This window comes from Vipera berus (assembly GCF_964194415.1).
Source record: "Vipera berus genome assembly, chromosome: 1".
NCBI classification, from domain to species: Eukaryota; Metazoa; Chordata; class Lepidosauria; order Squamata; family Viperidae; genus Vipera; species Vipera berus.
In genome coordinates this window covers 66,391,879-66,414,067 of record NC_138202.1, presented here as the reverse complement: position 1 = coordinate 66,414,067, position 22,189 = coordinate 66,391,879, and the positions used below count along the sequence as shown (strand labels likewise).

The 22,189-nt window shown below is 40.1% G+C and overlaps 1 protein-coding gene across 1 annotated transcript in view; it reads right to left on the bottom strand.

Annotated features, from left to right (window-relative positions):
• Nucleotides 1–4,261: 4,261 nt before the first annotated feature.
• The window catches only part of DISP2 (dispatched RND transporter family member 2), a gene marked incomplete at both ends in the record, with an annotated part of 37,359 nt that continues 19,431 nt past the window's right edge, over nucleotides 4,262–22,189 (bottom strand). The window contains 5 exons of the mRNA XM_081315416.1: nucleotides 4,262–7,669; nucleotides 8,617–8,714; nucleotides 16,959–17,077; nucleotides 18,906–19,018; nucleotides 20,226–20,349. Coding sequence (XP_081171542.1) covers nucleotides 4,262–7,669; nucleotides 8,617–8,714; nucleotides 16,959–17,077; nucleotides 18,906–19,018; nucleotides 20,226–20,349 — 3,862 coding nt within the window. The remainder of the gene's footprint in view (nucleotides 7,670–8,616; nucleotides 8,715–16,958; nucleotides 17,078–18,905; nucleotides 19,019–20,225; nucleotides 20,350–22,189) is intronic.

Sequence of the window (22,189 nt, the reverse complement as noted above, 5' to 3'; positions counted from 1 at the left end):
TGCGTGGATGACTGTACGTAGGGCATCTCGGTCCAGAAAGGGGCGCAACTGGTGTACCAGGCCAATCTGGGCAAATGCCCCCCTAGCCACGACTCCAATATGATCTTCAAAACTGAGTCGTGAATCCAGGAGGACGCCCAAGTTGCGTGCTCTATCAACGGGAGGTAGCATCTCTCCTATAATCAAAGATGGAACCTCTTGGACTAAACAAGATGTCGGTACGTAAAGCCACTCAGTCTTGGCCGGGTTGAGCCGGAGCCTGTTCTTTCCCATCCAAATCTGTACCGCTTCCAGGCAGCGGGACATCACATCGAGGGCATCACTGGGTTGGTTTGGGGTGGAGATGAACAACTGGGTATCATCCGCATATTGGTGATACCTCACCCCAAAACCATGAATGATCTCACCCAGCGGCTTCATATAGATGTTGAACAGGAGGGGCGAGAGCACCGATCCCTGAGGCACCCCACAACTAAGGGGCTTTGGGGTTGACCTCTGCCCCCCTGCCAACACCGTCTGCGAATGGCCCGAGAGGTAGGAGGAGAACCATCATAGAACGGTGCCTCCCACTCCCAACCCCTCAAGACGACTCAGCAAGATACCGTGGTCGATGGTATCAAAAGCCGCTGAAAGATCTAATAGGACCAGGACAGAGGAGTAACCCCTATCTCGGGCCCGCCAGAGATCATTCACCAGCGCGACCAATGCTGTCTCCATGCTATATCCGGGCCTGAAACCCGATTGGTACGGATCCAGATACTCAGTTTCCTCCAGGACCAAAGGGAGTTGCCGTGCCACCACGCTCTCAACGACTTTCGCAAGAAAGCGAAGGTTGGAGACAGGACGAAAGTTGTTTAAAATAGCTGGATCCAATGCAGGTTTCTTAAGGAGGGGCCTTACTACCGCCTCTTTCAAGGCGGCAGGGAAGTACCCTTCACTCAGTGAGGCATTGATAACTGCTAGGAGCCAGCCTCGTGTAACCTCCCGAGATGCATAGACCAGCCACGAGGGACACGGGTCCAATAAACACGTGGCGGCACTTAATTTCCCCATGATCCTGTCCACTTCATCCGGAGTCACAGGATGAAACTCTTCCCAAATGTTCTCGGCCAAACTCATCGTTTTCCTCTCGTCAGATACTGCCCAGTCAGAGTCCAGACCAGCCCGAATCTGAGCAATTTTGTCCACCAGATATTTACTAAATTCCTCGGCTCGTCCTCGTAAGGGGTCCTCTCCTGTCCCTTGATTTAAAAGGGAGCGGACCACTCTAAACAGGGCGGCCGGGCGGTTGTCTGCGGACGCAATGAGGGTGGTGAAGTAAGTGCGCTTTGCCACCTCCATTGCCACAAGATAAGATCTACAAAAGGATCTTAACTGTGTTCGGTCAGACTCGAACCGACTGGTTCTCCAAATGCTCTCTAGGCTCCTCCTCCGGCGTTTCATCTCCCGCAGGTCCTTGGAGAACCAAGGAGCGAGTCGGGACCTGCACCGGGTCAGAGGACGCAAAGGCACAACGCGGTCGAGAGCCTCCGAAGCAGCCTGTTGCCAGGCATTAACTAAGGACTCGACCGGGCTGTGGGAGAGGGAGGTAGGGATCAGTCCAAGCGCCATCTGGAACTTATCTGGGTCCATCAGGCGCCTGGGGCGGAACCATCTGGTCAGTTCCGCCTCCTGACAGCGGGGGGTGACATGATGGAGGCCCAACTGCAGGAGATAATGGTCTGTCCATGAAAGGGGTTGAGATGTTGGAGTAATCCCACCCAGTCCATTAAGCCATTGCCCAGAGATAAAAATAAGATCAGGCGTGTTTCCCCCCTCGTGAGTCGGGTCCTGAATAATTTGGGTCAGGTCCATGGCCATCATGGAAGCCATGAACTCTCGGGCCACCTCCGATGTACTGCCCAGGGAAGGCAGATTAAAATCTCCCAGAACCATAAGTCTGGGAAATTCAACCGCCAGTCCTGAGAGGGCTTTTAGTCGTTATTTCTTTTTTGATGATATACTTAGCTTCCTGGGAGTCGTGTTTTGTATGCTCTATGTACTCAGTCTTGTTTATTTTCTTCTATCCTAGACAGGTCTTTTTGTCATAAGTTTTATCAGCATTCAGGCTCCCTTCTACACCATCATTTCTTACACTACTTGTAGCACTTTGCTGTTGTTTCCCAGTGTCAACCTTCTTGCCTGGTGGGGTTTCACTTTGTACTACTAACTTTGAACATATTTTTTTAATGGTGAAAGTATTCATTCTAACATAGGTTAATGTAGGACATGGATAGGCAAAGGAATGCCTAAGGTTTAAGGATTATGTAAAATGCCAAGTGGAGGATCATATATCCATGCACGCATGCCTACACCATATATCCTAGGGCTTTGGGCTGTGAATCTTATATCTTTATAAATCAGATGGAGTTTTGCATAGAAATGAACACAACACTTGGTTGTTTTGTTCTGCTGTTGATGCCATTTGTTCCACGTCATTGGAACTCATTTCTAATATTTATGAGGATTGCACCTTATTGCTATAATCCTGAACCTCTTTATTGTATATGGGCCATAACTCCAACAAGTTGAAAGGATCACGTATAGATTGCACACTGTGCTATAATTATATAAATTTAAATGAATATAAATTGCAATTGCAATGCTAGTGATGTCATAATATAATTCTCACAAGATTCTCCTCTAAGTAGGCATCCAGAAAGATAGTCTAAAAGTAAATCAAATTAGTTTATTTAGCTCATACTGAACAAAATTATTTTGTCAATACATTATGTTGCATACAGTTAAAGGGAGACTAACATCCACCCACTCCAATATAACCATGACACATTCTTAGGAAGGAGAACAGTCTAAATAAAAGGGTGTGTAGGATGTGGAAGAGATGTGATACAATTTTTACTAGATCTATACATGTCTGCTAAATATTATTTAAGTAGTGAGGGAGAGACTTGTGTAATAGAAGTGAAAATGCAGAGAATCTAAAGGGTCCAAAGCTTTTTGTATATAAAAAGTACTGTAAATCATAGTATTCATTGTAAAAGAAAACTTTAAGAAAAAAAGTTTATTTTTTACGCTAGGATATTATTACAGCTAGATGCAAGATAAATCATAAAAAGATGGAAAAGTGTGACATTGCAAGGTGGAAAGAAAGCAAATGTCTGTTAGTTTCACAGAATAGGAGGCTAAAATTATAGATACAGTTCTGAACAAAAATAATTAGTTGAAAACCGATAGCTTTGAATAAAATACACCTAGCATGAACATTAATACAAATCAAAAGGTGTACTATATTTGATGAAAGACAAAATACTCATATCAGAAAATGAAAAATATAAAATGAAAAAAGCTGGATGAAATTTAAAAGGTGCTCTCCTTGGAGAAAAAAGTTTAATCACACTTCAAGTTAAAAATAAATTATACTGTTAACATTTACTTTTAAAGAGTACTAATAATTATTTGAAAAATTACCAAGCGATATTTTTTTCTTTCCCTATCTGAATATAATTTCTTGATGAGATTTGCATAATTGATAGAAAGTGATTCAGTTAAAACATTTTTGTCACATCAACAATATACAAGATCTTAATGACTCAACACCAAATGCTCCAAGGTATAAAGTTTCCCCCCTATTCAGTAGCTACTAAGTAATTTATTTTTGTGATCCCTGGGACTCTGCTGCTTCCAAAATCAAGTGACGTTGCAAAACATCTTACACCAGAGACAGTTACAAACAACTCTGTCTTGATTAACCATGATTCTTTTTTTCCCCTTCTGTTCAATCATATCGGCTTGTCAGAGTCTCCCTGGACACGTCCCTGCAGTTTTCTTGGCAAGGTTTTTCAGAGGTGGTTCGCCATTGCCTCCATCCTGAGAGAAACTGATTGGCCCAAGACCACCCAGCTGGCTTTATGCCTAAGGCAGGACTAGAACTCCTGGTCTCCCAGTTTCTAGTTTGATGCCTCAACCACTAAAAAAACTGGCTCTCTTGAACAAGGATAACTGAATATAATCAACACCATGGCACTGGCTACAACGGTAGGCAGTTGATTAGCTGACACTGCATTAAAACTTGCTTCTGATCTACTTCAAATTGGCTGGCTGAGTATTTTTTTAAAAAGTCTTTTCTTCACTTCTGCAATAATGCACTTTGTTTTCATGCTGAAGAAAAAAAAAGAAGGGTTTCAAATTTGCTATTTCAGCTGAACATTCATTTTCCGTGCCCCTGAAATAGCAGTTGTTTTGCTTTGAGATTTTTCACCCTTCAGTATCCAGCGTTTTGCACCCCAGACCGCTTAATCCAAACATCAGGCATGTCAGGTTTGCTATTCGGTAGAACAACTGGATCCACGCCTCCCAATCCTCCTAATCGTGTTCTTCTCAAGCCACTGTTCTGCTGGGATGCTGATGCAGAAGTGTCAAAGACAGTCTCTCTCAGGTCCAGCCTCAAGGTGTCTCTCTTTCCATTCAGCTGACCTCTCTGAGTGGAACAGCAAGAATTGACTACATCCAGATGATCTGGACAGGAGCTGGCTGATTCCACAATTTTTATGCTGGGTTCAAAATCGCTGAGAGAGGTCTCACTGGAGACATTCTGAACACTGAAAGAGCTACCAGTGGAATAAAGGCATCTGTGAAGATCATACAGTTCAGCTTCTCGCAGATTACTGTTTTCTGAGGTATAATCTGATTTTTGTCGATTGGCATTGCTTGGATAATGAGATTTATTTAGCAGTCTGTCATCTATTGTGCTGGCTGACTGGGAGTGTTCCCAGGCTTTTGGATCATATTTTTGGCATCTGCACTCTCTGCAGAGCTCATCTTGATGATTTTCTGCTTCTGTTCCTGAGTTACTTCCAGGCTTGTAAGGAGAAGACGTTTGCAAGGCAGGGCACTGACAAAGAGATATATGGCATCCCTCAGTTTGCTCTAGCTTCTGTCTGTCTCTCTCAAAGGATGAGTGAAGCTCCATTCTAGGGCACCGGTTGTCCTGGAGTTGAATATCTTCAGACAAGACCGATGGGCGATTGGACAGTTTGCTTGTGGAAGTGCTATTGTCAAAGCTGTCACTAAGCTTCCGGGCCAAAGGCTGGAGTTCATACTGTTCATTTGCACCATTGGAACCCTGATCGTTTGCTAATTGGTTCTGTTTCTCATTACCTCCACAGGCGAAAGTTCTGTTGGAGGAGTTAGGGCTCTTGGCGTAGTGCTTCAAAATATGAATGCATGGCCAAAGAATTTGTCCACAATTCTTATTTGGACCAAAGAAGCAGCACAGAGACTGGAAGAAGAATGTGGCAAAGCCACAGCTGATACATTTGATCATCATCATAAAAATACCTAACTTCCTGTATGCTAGCACAGTAGCAGGTAACATCATCACACCTGCAGAAAACAGAGCAGAAGTTCCCATGATGGTGGCACAGCTCATCTGTTTCAGGGAGAAGGCGACCCGGCTCAGGCGATCAGAATGCGAACACAAGTGGTAGGAAATGCAGTAGTTCACTGTGAAGTCGACAGAGAGGCCCACCGCTGCTGAAATGAGGAGGGACTCCACGGCATTCAGCTGCCACTCCAGAAGAACCAAAAGTCCAATGGTTACCAGAGCAGTGCCTGCTATAGTGATAACAGAGAATGCAGTAAGGAGGACATTCCAAGTTGTGAGCAAGAGAACCACAAAACAGATGGCTATTGACAATCCCAGCACCACCATGGTCTCTTTGTCGGTGCTGTGCTGGAGATTATAGAGCTCCAATTTACTGGTGAACCAACCATTTTGAAGCCCCATGGGGGCTACCTTTATCTCTTGTCTTATCCATAAGCCAAGCTCATCGTAAAAATGTTTTACCTTGCTGTAGTTGGAGCTGTAGTAGTAAATTGTTTCAAACTCCAGCACCAGGGCAACAAGATTGCCCTTCTCATCGAAACGGAGGCCAAAGTCACGAGCTTCAGCTTCTTCTCTGTTGTGTTCCATGATCATCATTTTGATGCAATGAAGGAAGACTTCCCTACCATATGGGAAGGAGAAGTGATTACAGCAGAGGTTGAAGCTGTGATCTCTCTTGGAGCACTGTCTGCTCTCCATCCACCGTTGAAATTCCTCCATGAAACAAACTGTGAATTTTTGTTCCATGTCAGCATAGTAAAAAGTATGATTTTTGACTTTTTGGCAAAACTGCAGCAGCCATCTTTGCGCTTCAGGATTTTCAATGGTAAAGGCTGAGTCCCTCACCAGAGTGCCATTACTTTTGGGATTAAAGTGATCCCCATTGTCCACTGGGAGTATACCCCATATAATAGTGATAGGCATGTGCATGTCTTCTCGTTCTAACCTTTCAAACATGAACTCGTTACAGTATTCTGCGTCATATCTCTCAAAGGGGTGATTTAACCTGAACACTTGCACAGATGACATCTCCAAAGTTGGGAGCCTCAGCCGAGGATTCAGGCAGGAAATATAGGCACCACCTATAGCCAAGGCAGCAAACCAACAGATCCAAATATAACGGAATTTGATTACCCCACAAGGGAGAACTTTCTCAAATAATAATCTGGAAGTTTCATGCCATGTAGTCTGGATACTCTGGAGGAGATGATGGAAAGACAGAATGACCCTTTTGTGCCCGGTATTATTCCAGTAGTGTTCTGATTTATAAACACACTTCCTTGCTATGAATCGTTCATACAGTACAACTGAAGCAGGGAGCCACGTCACCATAAATATCAAGTTCACCAGGACAGAAGTGCCCATGTAGATGGCAAAACAGCGTATGGCAGTAATGTAACTCATGTAGCTTGTGTAGAAAGCAGCACCAGTTGTCAGGCAAGATGCCATCATGAGGTAACCAAAATGATGCATGGTTGTTCTCACCCACTGCAACAGCCCTGCAGATGGGTTCTGGCTCTTGCTACGATTCCAGAGGTCAAAAAAGACCAAGGTATGGTTGGCACAAATACTGCTGAGAATGATCACTGCAGATAGGTTTGCAAAAGGGAAATAGGAGAATTGGAAGGCCACCTTGTACAAGAAATACGAAATCATCAGGGTACCAAAGACAATCATTATGACGACAAAAGTGATAAAGACCGAGTGTAAATAACAAAATATGCTCAGAAATATTGCCAGTATTGCCATGATTGGATACACGGTATCCAGGAAAAGGTAGTGCTGGAATAATTTCTGTTTAAGGCCCAAGTCCATCCCAATGATGGATGTGTAATTATCAAACAAGTCCCCTGACTCAAGATTATTTAGGTAGATTCCCAGCATGGAAGCTCCCTTCATGGTTGGCAAAAACAACAGGCTATATTTCAGTGTTGGCACTTGGTATCCCACCGTCTGCAGGCTGAGAAAGTCTCTGTCTACTAAGAAATGAAGGAGCTGGTAAACTGCGTGGAACCGAGTGCATTTCTCTGGGAGTTTAGAACACTGCACGTGTTTATCTCTTTCAGTCTTGAAACCAATGCATGAAGGAACAAGAATGCCTTTATGGTAGTCGGGGGCACAAGAACGTAGGAGGGTCAGGGTGTGGGAAACATCCGCCTGGGTAATGTCGAAGCAAGAAGATCGGTTGTGTAGAGCAGCAATATAGTTCCCAAGAGACCAGCTTGGACAGCATTCATTGGCTTCAGTACGTTGACACAGGTTCCCAAATTGTGGGTGTGAACGGATCTGGAAAATGGCCAAAAGGAAAATAATACATTAGATTTTTTTCATGTCTCTCTTCCTTTCCTCTTTTATTTTATTCCCCCCCCCCCCAATATTCTCATTTTATCTCACTCTGTGGCTTTGTTGTGCTGATAACAACATGAAATCAAATAATCTTGGGGGTGGCAACTGGAAACGGTCAGAAGATTCTTTGATGATAATAGAGGAGGGTGAGCTGGAACTAATTCTCTATCCTCATCTTTGGCTGCATATCATAAACATAAAGGCAGTGGATGATGATGATAAAGATGATAACATATCTGCATGACAGCCAAAAATGTATGTTTATTCTCCCTAAGTTAAGAAAGATAACCGCTTCAGCCTTTACTCCATATGCCAGTACCTTTTATACTAGATATGTAAGCCATCCAGAGTTGCCTTATCAGAAAAATGGACAGCATATACATTTAATTGATAGTAATATGCAGTTTGTAGTGTCAAACATAATATTACCGTAATAGGATTAAAAAAAACCTATCAAGCATTTTAATGAAGTGGACATTTTCAGGTTTCTCTTAACTTGTTATCAAGCATGAAATAACATGAGCTTTGATATCTAAATGCTATAGTTTCACAAGGCATAAATATACTTCCATTTTAAAATTACCCCAAATTCAGATCATTCACTTGAAAAATATCCAAGAGTCAAAGGACTACGGTAACTTTCCTTCCCTTTGTCTCCTTTTCCTCTTCTCTTGCCTTTATTGTAGTTTATGCTCTGTTTTGATTTTTAGAGCTGAAAGCTTATTTTTTTCATTACATTTTGTTGTAAGTTCAGTATTGAAGGATGCTGGATTCGCATTCCTTTGTGTGAATGTGAATGGTTTCAGAATTACATACGTTATTCAGAAGTGTGAAACTGGAATCTGATACTCTAGGGAAATTTGTCTATTCCTCAAAGCATTACAAACCTTGTTTTGCTCCATTTGACACATGGATTGTATCGCTTGCAAATTCCATAAGCTACCAGCAGTTGTAGACATGAAAACCAGCTGAGAATAATTTTTCCCTAAAAGGAAAATAAAATACATGTAATAACAAAGGTGAATATAATAATAATAATAATAATAATAATAATAATAATAATAATAATAATAATAATAATAATAATAATAATACCACCACCAAACTGGCCTACAAGAAAGACCAAATGAAGAACAAATATCCACATCTGCCTATCCCAGGTCCTTGGTAAGGACTCAATAGGTAGACAAAAATGCCAAACCCAGAACAATTGAAAAAGAAACTTTATCATTGTTCTGAACTACTCTTTACCTCCCTTAAGAATTGAGCATCATATTGATTTTTTATTGTTATGTTGTTTGCACAGTCAGATAGATGTTTAGCCTGAATTTTGCATTTTTGTCTACCTATTGAATCTTTCCCAAGGATCTGGGATAGGCAGATGTTGTTGCTTAATAATATTAAATAAATTGTTGTAGGATGTATGTTATTCCAAAAAAAGCTGCCTTTTGCAATTGACTGGTGCTTTTGTCAATGCTGATAGTGTTCTATTGTTCCAAATGTTTTGGAATTGCATCAAAGGCACCTATTACTATTGGTAGTATTATAGTACTTTTGCTTTCTTTTGCCATATTCTATTTATTATGTTCCCCTTCATGGATTACTGCCTTGTCGTGGCGAAGGGGCTTGCGTAATTCAATGAAGCTATGAGCTATGCCGTGCAGGGCCACCCAAGATGGACAGGTCATAGCAGAGAGTTCTGACAAAACGTGATCCACTGGAGAAGGAAATGGCAACCCACTCCAGTATCTTTGCCATGAAAACCCTATGGACAGTACCAAAAGGCAAAACGATATGACGCTGGAAGATGAGCCCCTCAGGTCGGAAGGCGTCCAATATGCTACTGGGGAAGAGCAGAGGGCTAGTACTAGTAGCGCCAGAAAGAATGAAGCGACTGGGCCAAAGCCGAAAGGACGCTCAGCTGTGGATGTGTCTGGTGGTGAAAGGAAAGTCCAATGCTGTAAAGATTTTTTCTCCATAGGAACCTGGAATGTAAGATCCATGAATCAAGGAAAGCTGGATGTGGTCAAACAAGAGATGACAAGACTGAACATTGACATCTTAGGTATCAGCGAACTAAAATGGACAGGAATGGGTGAATTTAATTCAGATGACCATCAGGTATACTACTGTGGGCAAGAATCCTTCAGAAGAAATGGAGTAGCCTTCATAGTCAATAAAAGAGTAGGAAAAGCAATACTGGGATACAATCCTCAAAATGACAGAATGATCTCAGTTCGAATCCAAGGCAAACCATTCAATATCACAGTAGTCCAAGTCTATGCCCCAGCCACCAGTGCTGAAGAGGATGAAATTGACCAGTTCTATGAAGCACTACAGCACCTTATAGAACTAACACCAAAAAATGATGTTCTTATCATCATGGGGGATTGGAATGCTAAAGTAGGAAGCCAAAAGATAACTGGAATAACAGGCAAGTTTGGCCTTGGAGTGCAAAATGAAGCAGGGCACAGGCTGATAGAATTCTGTCAAGAGAATGCGATGGTCATAGCAAACACTCTTTTCCAACAACCCAAGAGACGGCTCTACACATGGACATCACCAGATGGTCAACACAGAAATCAGATTGACTATATGCTCTGCAGCCAAAGATGGAGAAGCTCTATACAGTCAGTAAAAACAAGACCAGGAGCTGACTGTGGCTCAGACCATGAGCTTCTCCTTGCAAAGTTTAGGCTTAAACTGAAGAAAGTAGGGAAAAGCACTAGGCCACTCAGGTATGAATTAAATCATATCCCTGTTGAATATACAGTAGAGGTGACAAATAGATTTAAGGAATTAGATCTGATAGACAGAGTGCCTGAAGAACTATGGACAGAGGTTCGCGACATTGTACAAGAGGTAGCAACCAAAACCATCCCAAAGAAAAAGAAATGCAAGAAAGCAAAATGGCTGTCTGAGGAAGCTTTGCAAATAGCTGAGGAAAGGAGGGAAGCGAAAGGCAAGGGAGAAAAAGAAAGATACGCCCAATTGAATGCAGAATTCCAGAGAATAGCTAGAAGAGATAAGAATGCCTTCTTAAATGAACAGTGCAAAGAAATAGAAGAAAACAATAGAATAGGGAGGACCAGAGATCTTTTCAAGAAAATTGGAGAAATGAAGGGAACGTTTAATGCAAAAATGGGCATGATAAAGGACCAAAATGGCAGGGACCTAACAGAGGCAGAAGAGATTAAGAAGAGGTGGCAAAATTACACAGAAGAACTATACAAGAATGAGCTTAACGTCCCTGATAATCACAATGAGGTGGTCACTGACCTCGAGCCAGACATCCTAGAATGTGAAGTGAAGTGGGCCTTAGAAAAACTGAGCAACAACAAAGCTAGTGGAAGTGACAGTATTCCAGCTGAGCTATTCAAAATCTTAAAAGACAATGCAGTAAAAGTGCTACACTCATTTTGCCAGCAAATTTGGAAAACTCAACAGTGGCCACAGGATTGGAAAAGATCAGTTTACATTCCAATTCCAAAGAAAGGCAGTGCCAAAGAATGTTCAAACTATCGCACCATTGCACTCATTTCTCATGCTAGTAAAGTCATGCTTAAAATCCTACAAGCTAGACTTCAGCAGTATGTGGATCGAGAACTACCAGAAGTACAGGCAGGATTTCGAAGAGGCAGAGGAACTAGAGATCAAATTGCCAACATACGCTGGATCATGGAGAAAGCTAGGGAGTTCCAGAAAAACATCTACTTCTGCTTCATTGACTATGCTAAAGCCTTTGATTGTGTGGATCACAACAAACTGTGGCAAGTTCTTAAAGAGATGGGAGTACCAGACCATCTTATTTGTCTCTTGAGAAACCTATATGCGGGTCAAGAAGCAACAGTGAGAACTGGACACGGAACCACTGATTGGTTCAAAATTGGGAAAGGAGTCCGGCAAGGCTGTATACTGTCGCCCTGCCTATTTAACTTATATGCAGAGCACATCATGAGAAAGGCAGGGCTAGATGAATCAAAAGTTGGAATTAAGATTGCCGGAAGAAATATCAACAACCTAAGATACGCAGATGATACCACTCTAATGGCAGAAAGTGAAGAAGAACTAAAGAGCCTCTTGTTGCAGGTGAAGAAGGAGAGTGCAAAACTTGGGTTGAAACTTAACATTAAGAAAACCAAGATCATGGCATCTGGCCCTCTCAATTCCTGGCAAATAGATGGGGAAGAAATGGAGGTAGTGACAGATTTTATTTTCCTGGGGTCCAAGATCACTGCAGACGGGGACTGTAGCCAAGAAATTAAAAGACGCTTGCTCCTGGGGAGGAAAGCCATGGCAAATCTAGACAGCACACTTAAAAGCAGAGACATCACCCTGTCAACAAAAGTGCGTATAGTCAAGGCTATGGTCTTCCCAGTTGCAATGTATGGCAGTGAAAGTTGGACCATAAGAAAGGCTGAGCGCCAAAGAATTGAGGCCTTTGAACTGTGGTGCTGGAGAAGACTCCTGCGAGTCCCTTGGACTGCAAGGCGATCAAACCGGTCAGTCCTAGAGGAGATCAATCCTGACTGCTCTTTAGAAGGCCAGATTCTGAAGCTAAAACTCAAGTACTTTGGCCACCTAATGAGAAGGAAGGACTCACTGGAGAAGAGCCTAATGCTGGGAAAGATCGAGGGCAATAGAAGAAGGGGACGACAGAGAATGAGGTGGCTGGATGGAGTCACTGAAGCAGTAGGCGTGAGCTTAAATGGACTCCAGAAGATGGTAGAGGACAGGAAGGCCTGGAGGAATGTTGTCCATAGGGTCGCGATGGGTCGGACACGACTTCGCAGCTAACAACAACAAAATTTATTATGTTGGTTACAAATTCAGCCAGATGTTTAGAATGGATTTGGCATTTTTATCAGGACTGTTGGATGAGCATTTAAGAGCCAGAAACTACAGGACTACTGGAAGAAAAGTTGTCTGCTTATTACTATTATGGTTGGTGGCATAATCAGCCATATACTTGACTGGATTTGGCATTTTTATCCACATATCAAGTCCTTCCTAAAGACTTAGGATAAGCAGATGTTATTTGATGGTGTTAAAAGTATCCTCGCAGAATGTAAGCTGTTCCATGTGAAGCTGCCTTCACAATTGACTGATGGTGATTCTGTCAGTGCTGATGTTCAAGTGGTGCTCCAGATGTTTGGGGAGTGCACCCAAGATGCCTATTAATACTGATACTATCTTTGCTTTCTTTTGCCATTCTACTTCTGTTCTCAGCTCTTTGTACATTGTGATTTTCTTCAGCTCTTTCTCTTCTCTTCTGTTGTCTCAAGTACCGCACTGTTCACTGTGCAGACTTTTTTTGACTTTCTTATTGACAGTTGTTAAGTCTGGGTTTTATGTAGCAAATGTTTGTCTTTTTGTATTCTAAAATCCCAGAGCGCTTTAGCTTCTTTGTCTATTTTATGTTCCCACCACTTCTTGCTTGCAGAGAAATGGTATTTCTTTCAAATGTTCCAATGCACCATTGTTGCTTCTCTGTCATGCCATTGTTTGTAGTCAGTCTGTGTGATTTTTTTGCAGTAGCTACAGGTGATCCACTGTTTTTTTCACCTTCTTTGCTGAGTCTGTATTCGCTTTTTGTTGCTCAGTTCTGGCTTTGTATGCATTTGTTCTTAAAGCTTTGGTCCTGTGCAACTAGAATTATTACTGTTACACACAAAAATAAGGAATCACAGATGCCAGATTGTTAACTGATCTTGGCCTTCATACCCACTGAGTTCTTCCCAAGAACCTAAGATGTTGTAATATATCAACATAATATATGTGTGGATCCAAGCAATGTTGCCTTTTGCTCTTGACAGATGAACATTTTGTCAATGGATACATTTTCTAAGCAGTGCCTAAGATTTTGTGGTATGATATGCAGTGTGCCAATATTATTATTGTTGTTGCTTGCACAGTCAGCCAGATGCTTAGACCAGATTTGGCATTTTTGTCCTGTTGAGTCCTTTCCATTAACCTAGGATGATGATGATGATGGTGATGATGATGATTGATCATCACACAGTCAGCCAGATGTTCAGACTGGATTTGACATTTTTGTCTACCTACAAAGGACCTGGGATAGGCAGATGTGGATGTTTAATAGTATTACAGATATCATCGCAGGATGGAAGCAGTTCCTAGTAAGGCTGCCTTTTGCAACTGACTAATGGTGAATTTGTCAATGCCAATGGTGTTCATGTGGTGCTCCAGTTGTTTTGGGATTGCACCTAAGGCACCTATTATTATTGGTACTACCCTTGTTTGCCTTTGCCACAGTCGTTTTATTTCTATTTGTCGGTCTTTGTATTTTGTTATCTTCTCCAGTTCTTTCTTGTCTATTCTGCTGTCTCCAGGCACTGCCACGTCCACTATCCAGACTCTTTTGTCTTATCAACAGTTGTTAAGTCCGGGGTGTTATGTGGCATGTGCTTGTCTGTTTGAATTCTAAAGTCCCAGAGCAATTTAACATTTTCATTTTCTGTGACTTTCTCTATTTCATGAACCCACTAGTTCTTGCTTGCAGGCAAATGATATTACTTGCAGATCTTCCAATGCACCATTGTTGCTACTTTGTCATGCTGCTGCTTGTAGTCAGTCTGTGCGATCTTCTTGCAGCAGCTTACCAGGTGACCCACTTTTTCTTCAGCTTCTTTGCATAGGTGGCACTTACTGTCTGTTGCTGCATTTGTCATTATTATTATTATTATTATTATTATTATTATTATTATTTTGGTTTAATAATGCTTTCTGCCTAGTTCATTGCCAAAGACAGGGAAAAAAAGATTCTTGAGTATCCTTAATAGTGAAAAAAGGAATCCTCCACAGCTCTTTCAAAGTAGAACAATGACTAGAACAGTTGCACCTTATTAATAGAGATAATAGTTTTCAAAAGAACCGTATAAAAATATAACCTGTTTTATTGTATCATTATTAATGTAAATTTGTTCTTAGAAGACAATGAATGACTCAAAGCTGCTTCATATTCTAAATATGGCCAGTGTTCCTGCCTCTATTGATATTATTAACTGTGTTTTTAATTAAATTTTGTTTTTGATTCGTCTACCAGAAAGTCTAGAGGAGTGTATATAATGGACAAAGAAACACACTTAAATGTAGTTGTATTTCTTGTGCAGTATATGTCCTATTGCATGTTTCCTTGCATTCCTTTTCCTATATAGCTGCTACATTTTATATCTACTTCTATTGATCACAACAATGAAACCAGGGCAAATTGTGTTGCTGCACACTTTTAATTATAAGTAAATCACCTTGATTTTGGTAGGATTTATTTCTGTCCAGACATGCATAAAATTGAACAGATATGAGAGAAGAACATCTAAAAAACCCTTGGTACATTAACATTAATAATAAGTGAATTATACATTGTACACCCAAATCTAAAGGAAGCTCCCGGAAGCTCCTGGAAGGAGATCCTACTGAACTGTCACAAAATGTTTTGAGAACAGCAGTATTAGTAATAAGTTAAAATAACAAACATTTGGAAATGTTATAGTGGAAATTTCCATGGCAGCCAACCAACCATTTTCTCATCTGGGATATACAGTATTATTCCATTTCCTACCATATTCATATAGAATCATGCAGAGAATTTTGTGCTCACTGCATGCCTTCACTCATAACTGAGCTATTTTGAGAGGATTTTTATTGTTGTGGTTCCTTAGAATTTTCTTTCTGCTAAAAAAAAGAGATACTCTTAAATAAGCTGATGCATCCTCATTCCCTCCCCCAGTAGCCCTGTGTTAATTACTGAGAACCTGAATGAATTGTTGCTAGATAATGGTGATTGGAACGGCGATCATGTTATGGAAAAGTAATGAAATGGCCTCATGTAAATTAGGTTAGGTTTTTAAATTTTTAAATAATGCTGTTTTTAATTAGAATAGTCTAGCATGCAACCTACTGTGTCTTCAGCAAAAGCTTTACGTGTCATTGATGACACAATTCAGAATCTGAGGTATGTGTGCAGTGATTATCTTACATTATTGTAATTGATTGGTACTGAAATTAAATTCTGGATTTTAAACAGGATCACAAATGCACCTATGTCTTTTAGAAGTGCTGGTTTAGGGGGTCTCCTGTCCAAGAAGACCCCAAAGACAAGAAATAATAGCAAATAATAACTACTGGGCCTGGAGGCATCAATGGTTTATTGCTGAATTATTCAAATGCTGCCTTAGGGGATGTGCAATCCGTCCACAGGGAGAGCCCTAGGCCCAACCCATAATAATTATAGTACCTCATCAACTTTAAGAACCCATTTATCTGTTCTTTGTGTTTCCAGGAATTATTGCTTTTAATGGCAATAGCAGAGGAAGTAGAGATATTATCTGCTAGGCAAAAGGAGGCAAATTCAGTGACATCCAGGCAAAGTAACATGTGGAAGATAGTAATGGGCAACTGGGTGGGACAGGAGACATCGGGCAAATAGGCCAGAGAAACTAGCATTGGAAATGCTATGTAGAAAGCCTCTCAAAGCACCTTCAAATGTGGGGTACAGTTGAAAAGAATTTTATTAACATTGTAACATTTTTTTAAAAAGGAAAGGACAAGATCTTCTGATATTGATACCTCTTCTGTATGCATGCAAATTCTCCCAGCTTCTTGTAAATTAGAAAACAATAACATTTGTTTGGTTTTAGATCTATATTTAAATGCTTTCATACAAGATAAACATTATTGGATGGGTGTATAAACTCTTTTGACAGCTCCTTGTATTAAATAAATGAACTCCATTCTTGGCTTTTCATAGTCTGGAAGCCCAATCTACACAAAGCTTATTTGGGTGAATCACTAAAAACAACAACAACAACAACACCCACCAAAAACATCCTTTTGAGAGCCTAGTTCTACCATTCTCCTTTTTTCCTTATTTCCTATCAACCCAGAATGCAGAGTAATTGGTTTTTGTTTCAAAAAGACTGGTTAGTGTTAAATGTTAGGGGGGAAATTTTAACAAGGAGGAAGAGTTCAGTAGAAGAATTGGTTCCTGAGGCAGGTGTTCAGCTGTCCTTCACAGAATGTGTTTAAGCAGGGAATGGTCAGCCATCTGTTGGGAATGCTTTACCTTGAATTTCTATCTAGACTAGTTTGTTTGTATGTGTTAGCATAGTGGCCAAAATGGCATATTTCCATTGCCAGGATTATTTTATTAAAATGTCGCCATTCTTGCTGTTTTGTATTCTGAAGTCTCATTTCAAATTAATCTTACCTGGAGGACTACAGAAGAAGCCATCTTTTTCGTAGTCTGGCTCCACCATCCTCCTTGTTCTTGCTTCTCGTTCTCCTTGTAAAGATCTCTGCCCTTTGCTGATGCCCAGATCTCCAAAGCTAACAAAAGAGATAAGGCTATCTTTAGGAAACTCTTGAACTGAGCATTTTTCTGACTCTGCTCAGCTGACTGACATAATTTCATTACACAGAGATGGAAGATAAGGCTTTCCTATTCTGATTCCAATGATATCCTTGGTTTGGAATATATAGATACATAGATTCCCATTATGTATCTCATTTTTATTTCAATTAATTTCAGGGTATATCTGGGGGCAACAATCCTCTCTTAGAATACACTGAGTAGATAGTAATAGTTTCCAGGACAATCAAAATAAAAATTATTTCTATTGTAATGTATTGGCTTTTTGTATATATGTAAGTGTTTGCTTATGTTGCACTGCTTGCTAATTGCTTGAATTCACTGCTAAGTGCTGATTCACGTGTATGCTTGTAACAGTTGCTAGATGGCCCAGACTGGTTGTCTCCAGCCGGCTAAGTAGGTCTTTGGGCGGGAAACCTCTGCTTCAAACCTATTGGTCGCCGCCTATTGGCCAACTGTATAAATAGCTGCGCAGCAGCTCACTTGTTGCTTCTGTTATGTTTGACCTTCAATAAAGCCTGTTGCTTTTTTGAACCTTCTGTCTCGCTCAATGCCTGCAAAGAACCGGCTACACAATATCTATCATGCAGCAAAGTCCCTTTAAATGGGAAGAAAAGCTCCTCTCACCCCCCCCATTGGACTCCATTACTAGTGGGCATATTAATTCCAATCTAATTGAAAAAAGAAATACTAAGCCTTTTCTCCTGCATGATCAATGTTTGTTGTCTTCCATGCCTTAGCCTAAAATAAAAATTGATATGGAACTACATGCTCCATCTGGAGTGTGGAAGTGTCATGTATTGATATATATTGATGGTGCTATGATAAAAATGTAATTAGGAAATTATCTATTAGGATTTTATATTCCATTTCTGATAGCTGAATATACCTGCATTATTATGCAATAATGTGATAGAAAATATTTGATAACCATTGGCTTTTCTGACATTTGAGCATCTATTTTGCAAATGAGACTAATAGTTTTAAGTTGGGATCATCAAAAACTGGCTACCATAGGCATGCTCATTCATATATGGTTGTCATGATAGATGTGGGTAGTCACAAAAAAGCAAATCAATATAACTAAAAATTAATAAATGAATTCATAGCAAAAGAGAATTTTATGCTTTAAAATACTAAGTCAGGCGATAAACACAGCATTCTCTTTCATTAAGAATATCCTTTCTTGCCACACTTTCACCATATTGAAACCATACTCACCCTGGTCATTTGTCTCTTGGGATTCAACAGTCTCCCAGGAATAAGTTTCTCATAATTACAGACATTCTCGAATGCAGATATGGGGCTTAGAAACTTTCAGTAAGTTTGAAAGATGGCACCAACTATTGGTGAGCAATTCTAGACAGTTAGGGTTTTTAAATCACAAGTTCTGTTTGACAAAGGCAAACTATTCAAGGGCTTGTGGTGCCTATTAGTAGCAACCATTTACATAAAAAAATGTGTGATCCTTAATCCATGCTTCCTGCTGTCATGATCATCATCATCAACAATATATATTTTGCACCTGTCTCTCAAGGAATGACATTCATGTCTTTCAAACTCCAAAATCCTATCCATCAAAATCAGGTCTGCATTCATTTAATGGCCACAAAAATCTCAGGCAATAATCTTAAGACTGTTGAAGCAGGATGCAAAAAATAATTCATAGAGCTGGGGCAAGAAGGAAAAACCTTTTTCTCATATTTCAATGCATGTAATTATGTTATTGTTACCTGAAATAACAATAACAACAACAAAAATAACAACAGTAATAATATCAGCAACCTGTTGTCAATGAAGGGAGAAATGGAAAGCATCTTTTTATAGCCTGTTTGGCTTTTCATATTCTTCCAAACTGTGAGCTTTCTGCCAATCTCTGTGTTTCGTGGTTCAAAACCCTATTTATAACAAAGAAAGAAAGATTTAAAAAAACATTAAAATATACTTTTTAAAAGTGGTAGCAGCTACAACAGGTATTTTGGTACATGTCCAAATCAGTTTTTTTTAAAAAAAAAATATGTACAGCCTTATGATCCCAAAGTCATGAGGATGGAAAAATTAGAATAGGTGTATTTCATTCTAAACAAGATTTTCAGAGTGTCTTTAGACATTCTTGTTATTATTAAAAGTTTTGAATAACCTCAAATTCTTTCATTTCGGACCATGTAACTCTCATTCATTTAGGTGAGCCTTAGGCAAGAACAGTGGCATGTACAGAGATGGGGTTCAAAACAGGGAAGATGGCAGTCATGGTGGCACAATCCAAGCCAGGCCCTATTCTATGTGGGTAAATATGGGCGGGACTTAAACTATGTTGCCCAACTTCCATCTTGTCTGTTTGGACACCTTTTGTAATAAGTGAATGAGTCCATTTACTTTTTTTGACTACCTTTTGTCGTTGATGCTGCCTTGCAAGGCATCTTTAAGAACCCTGTTTGTCAAATATATAATGGACCCATTCACATTCTAGAAAAGCCCGTAATTTATCCCAGAATGTTATAAAGTACATATACGGTAACTTAATTATTTCTAACCATCTAAAAGGGCAGAATTTAAAAACAGTACTTTAAAGGTTAATCTCTAGCTTCCCCCCCGCCAAGCATTCTCACTGGTACGCTATAAGAAAAGGAAAAAAGTGGATGAAATAGCTAACAATAAACAAGAACCTAAGAAGTTAAGCACTGTGAATCTAGCTCACAGTATTAATTATTCTGACTGAAAGCTTTCAAACATTCTTTCAGTTCTATCTGGCAATAGAGTTTAGCTTCTTTGTATACAAAGCACCGAACTATGTGGCCCTTCCCTTAACATTTTAGCTTAGAGGTTCTTAAAGCATTCAAAAATCATTAAAATCAAGTTTCCAGGAAAGTATGGTGAAATGCAGTATCATCCTGAGACTTACTTCTACATGCTACTGGGTGTGGAGAAGATAGCAAATTTTTAAAATAATAACCCTCAAACTGTAGATCCCCAAAAGACTAATATTCCCACCCTCTCTCAGCCCTGTGGAAATGTAGTTCAGTTGTAGTCTGGGAAGCATCAAATTGGGCACGGCTCTTTGAAAACACAAATAAATTCCAAGTCATGTAATCAGTATGAACTTACCAACAAGGGCTCAGAAAAATCTGGCACATTTCCTACTAATAGGCCCACCAAAGTACAGATCAACACAGTCACCGAACAGAGCACTAAAACAGCAATTGGCCACTCAGCAATCACTTGGGATAAACTAAGAAAGAAGCAATAAAATAAAATAAAAATTCAAGCAACTACTTTTTCTTTCTTTTTCTATTCCATTTTATTTGATTTTATGATCTGTCACAGGATAGAAATGTAAACAGACAAAACAAATAGATGGGTTTTAAAAATAATCCAGTGATGTCATTTGATGACTTCTCTGGAAAGAGAATAGATGCTGCTATTGGCCATATTTGGCCCCTCACATAACTATCTGTTATCTTTACTTAACTACAAGATAGGAGCCATATTGTAGAACACTGGGGTTCAGTTGATCAAAGAAAATTGTACTAAACTATCATGCAAAATGTAATGGATGTCTAGTCTTCCAAAGGCAAGCAAGCAAAAGCATTGTGAAAAGATAACCCTAATCTCTCATGTTTCCTTCCTTTGATCAGTGGTGGGATTCAGCTAGTTCGCACCAGTTCGGTAGAACTGGTAACTAATTTTTTGTTGCCCAGGCCCAGAATGGACTTCTGGAAGCGGCATCCACAAAGAGAACCGGTTGTTCACATATTTGAGTCCCACCACTGCCTTTGATATAGTCTTTTACCAAATTTGGGGAACATTCTTATTTTGTTTTAAAGATTCCACAGATAGGTGGTTCTTTTCCCTCCAAATTTCAAAATTGCTGGCATCTCCTGCCCACCACATAAAACCTTAGATCAGGTGAGGGGCCATTTCTTCCAGTACTTGCCCACACAATAGTCAACCAGATCTCTTCAGGTACCTCAAATGGACAGTAGTGGAGACTGGCATCTAGTTACAATTTCCAATGTATTGAAGTCCTATGAGGACTTTTTTTTTTGCTTTGGTTTACACTATTAGGGAACATTCTAACATTCCACACACTTATATTTTGAAGTAAGATGGTTTGAGATTTGTTTTTCTTTTTTCCTGAAATATAAGTACTATAGATTATTGGTGTAGTTCTTCATCCTCGCGTTATAGTTTAGTAATGGATGCCTTACCATGATAAATAAATGTCATCATTTTGAAGCTAAAGCATGCAAAACTTAAAACATGACTCATTTCATGCAGTGAATCAGTATATGAACCATAAACACAAAGCTTTCGCTCTGTCCCTGCATAACAGATACAGTGCCCTTGCTGACCTTAATAGGGACATTAAGGAGACAGGTCAAGGTAGTTGTGATGATAACTCAAATAAGCATGGGATTGTGGTCCGCGATGAAGAACTTGTTTTTGACAGGGAGAAGTGCGAATCAGGTATTACACATCTGTCATGCAAGAAGAGAAAGGCATCCAAAAAGAGAATCCACCTTCTGGTTGGTGATTCAATTATAAGGGATGTAAATTTAGGAAAAGATACAGAGGTTTCAAAAGAGGTCAGGTGTCTTCCAGGTGCTACTGCCAATAGGAACAAGAAGCGTATTTTTAAAATAGTCAAGAACGCCAGCAAGGACTGTCATGTGGATGCTATTGTACATCTTGGCACTAATGATCTGTCCCCAAAAGATGTAGTCTTTGTGCAGAATGATTTCTAGAGCTTGGGGCAGGAACTCAGCAGGATAGGCTGTAGGCTTACTTGTTCAGAGGTTTTACCAGTATATAAGGAGCAAAATGGAAAAGGCCAGTGAATGGCAGAATTCAATATGTGGCTAAAGGAGTGGTGTAAAGGGGAAGGCTTTGGTTATATTAGTCACAATGTCTGTAGCTGGTCCAATGAAAAAATGTACAAAAGAGATGGTTTGCATCCATCCAAGAAAGGGACTGACTTACTTGGCAATAAATTCACAGATTTTCAGGAGGAATATTTAAAGTAAACAACGGGGACAGTGAGTTAATTGATACAGAACATCCCTGTCCCT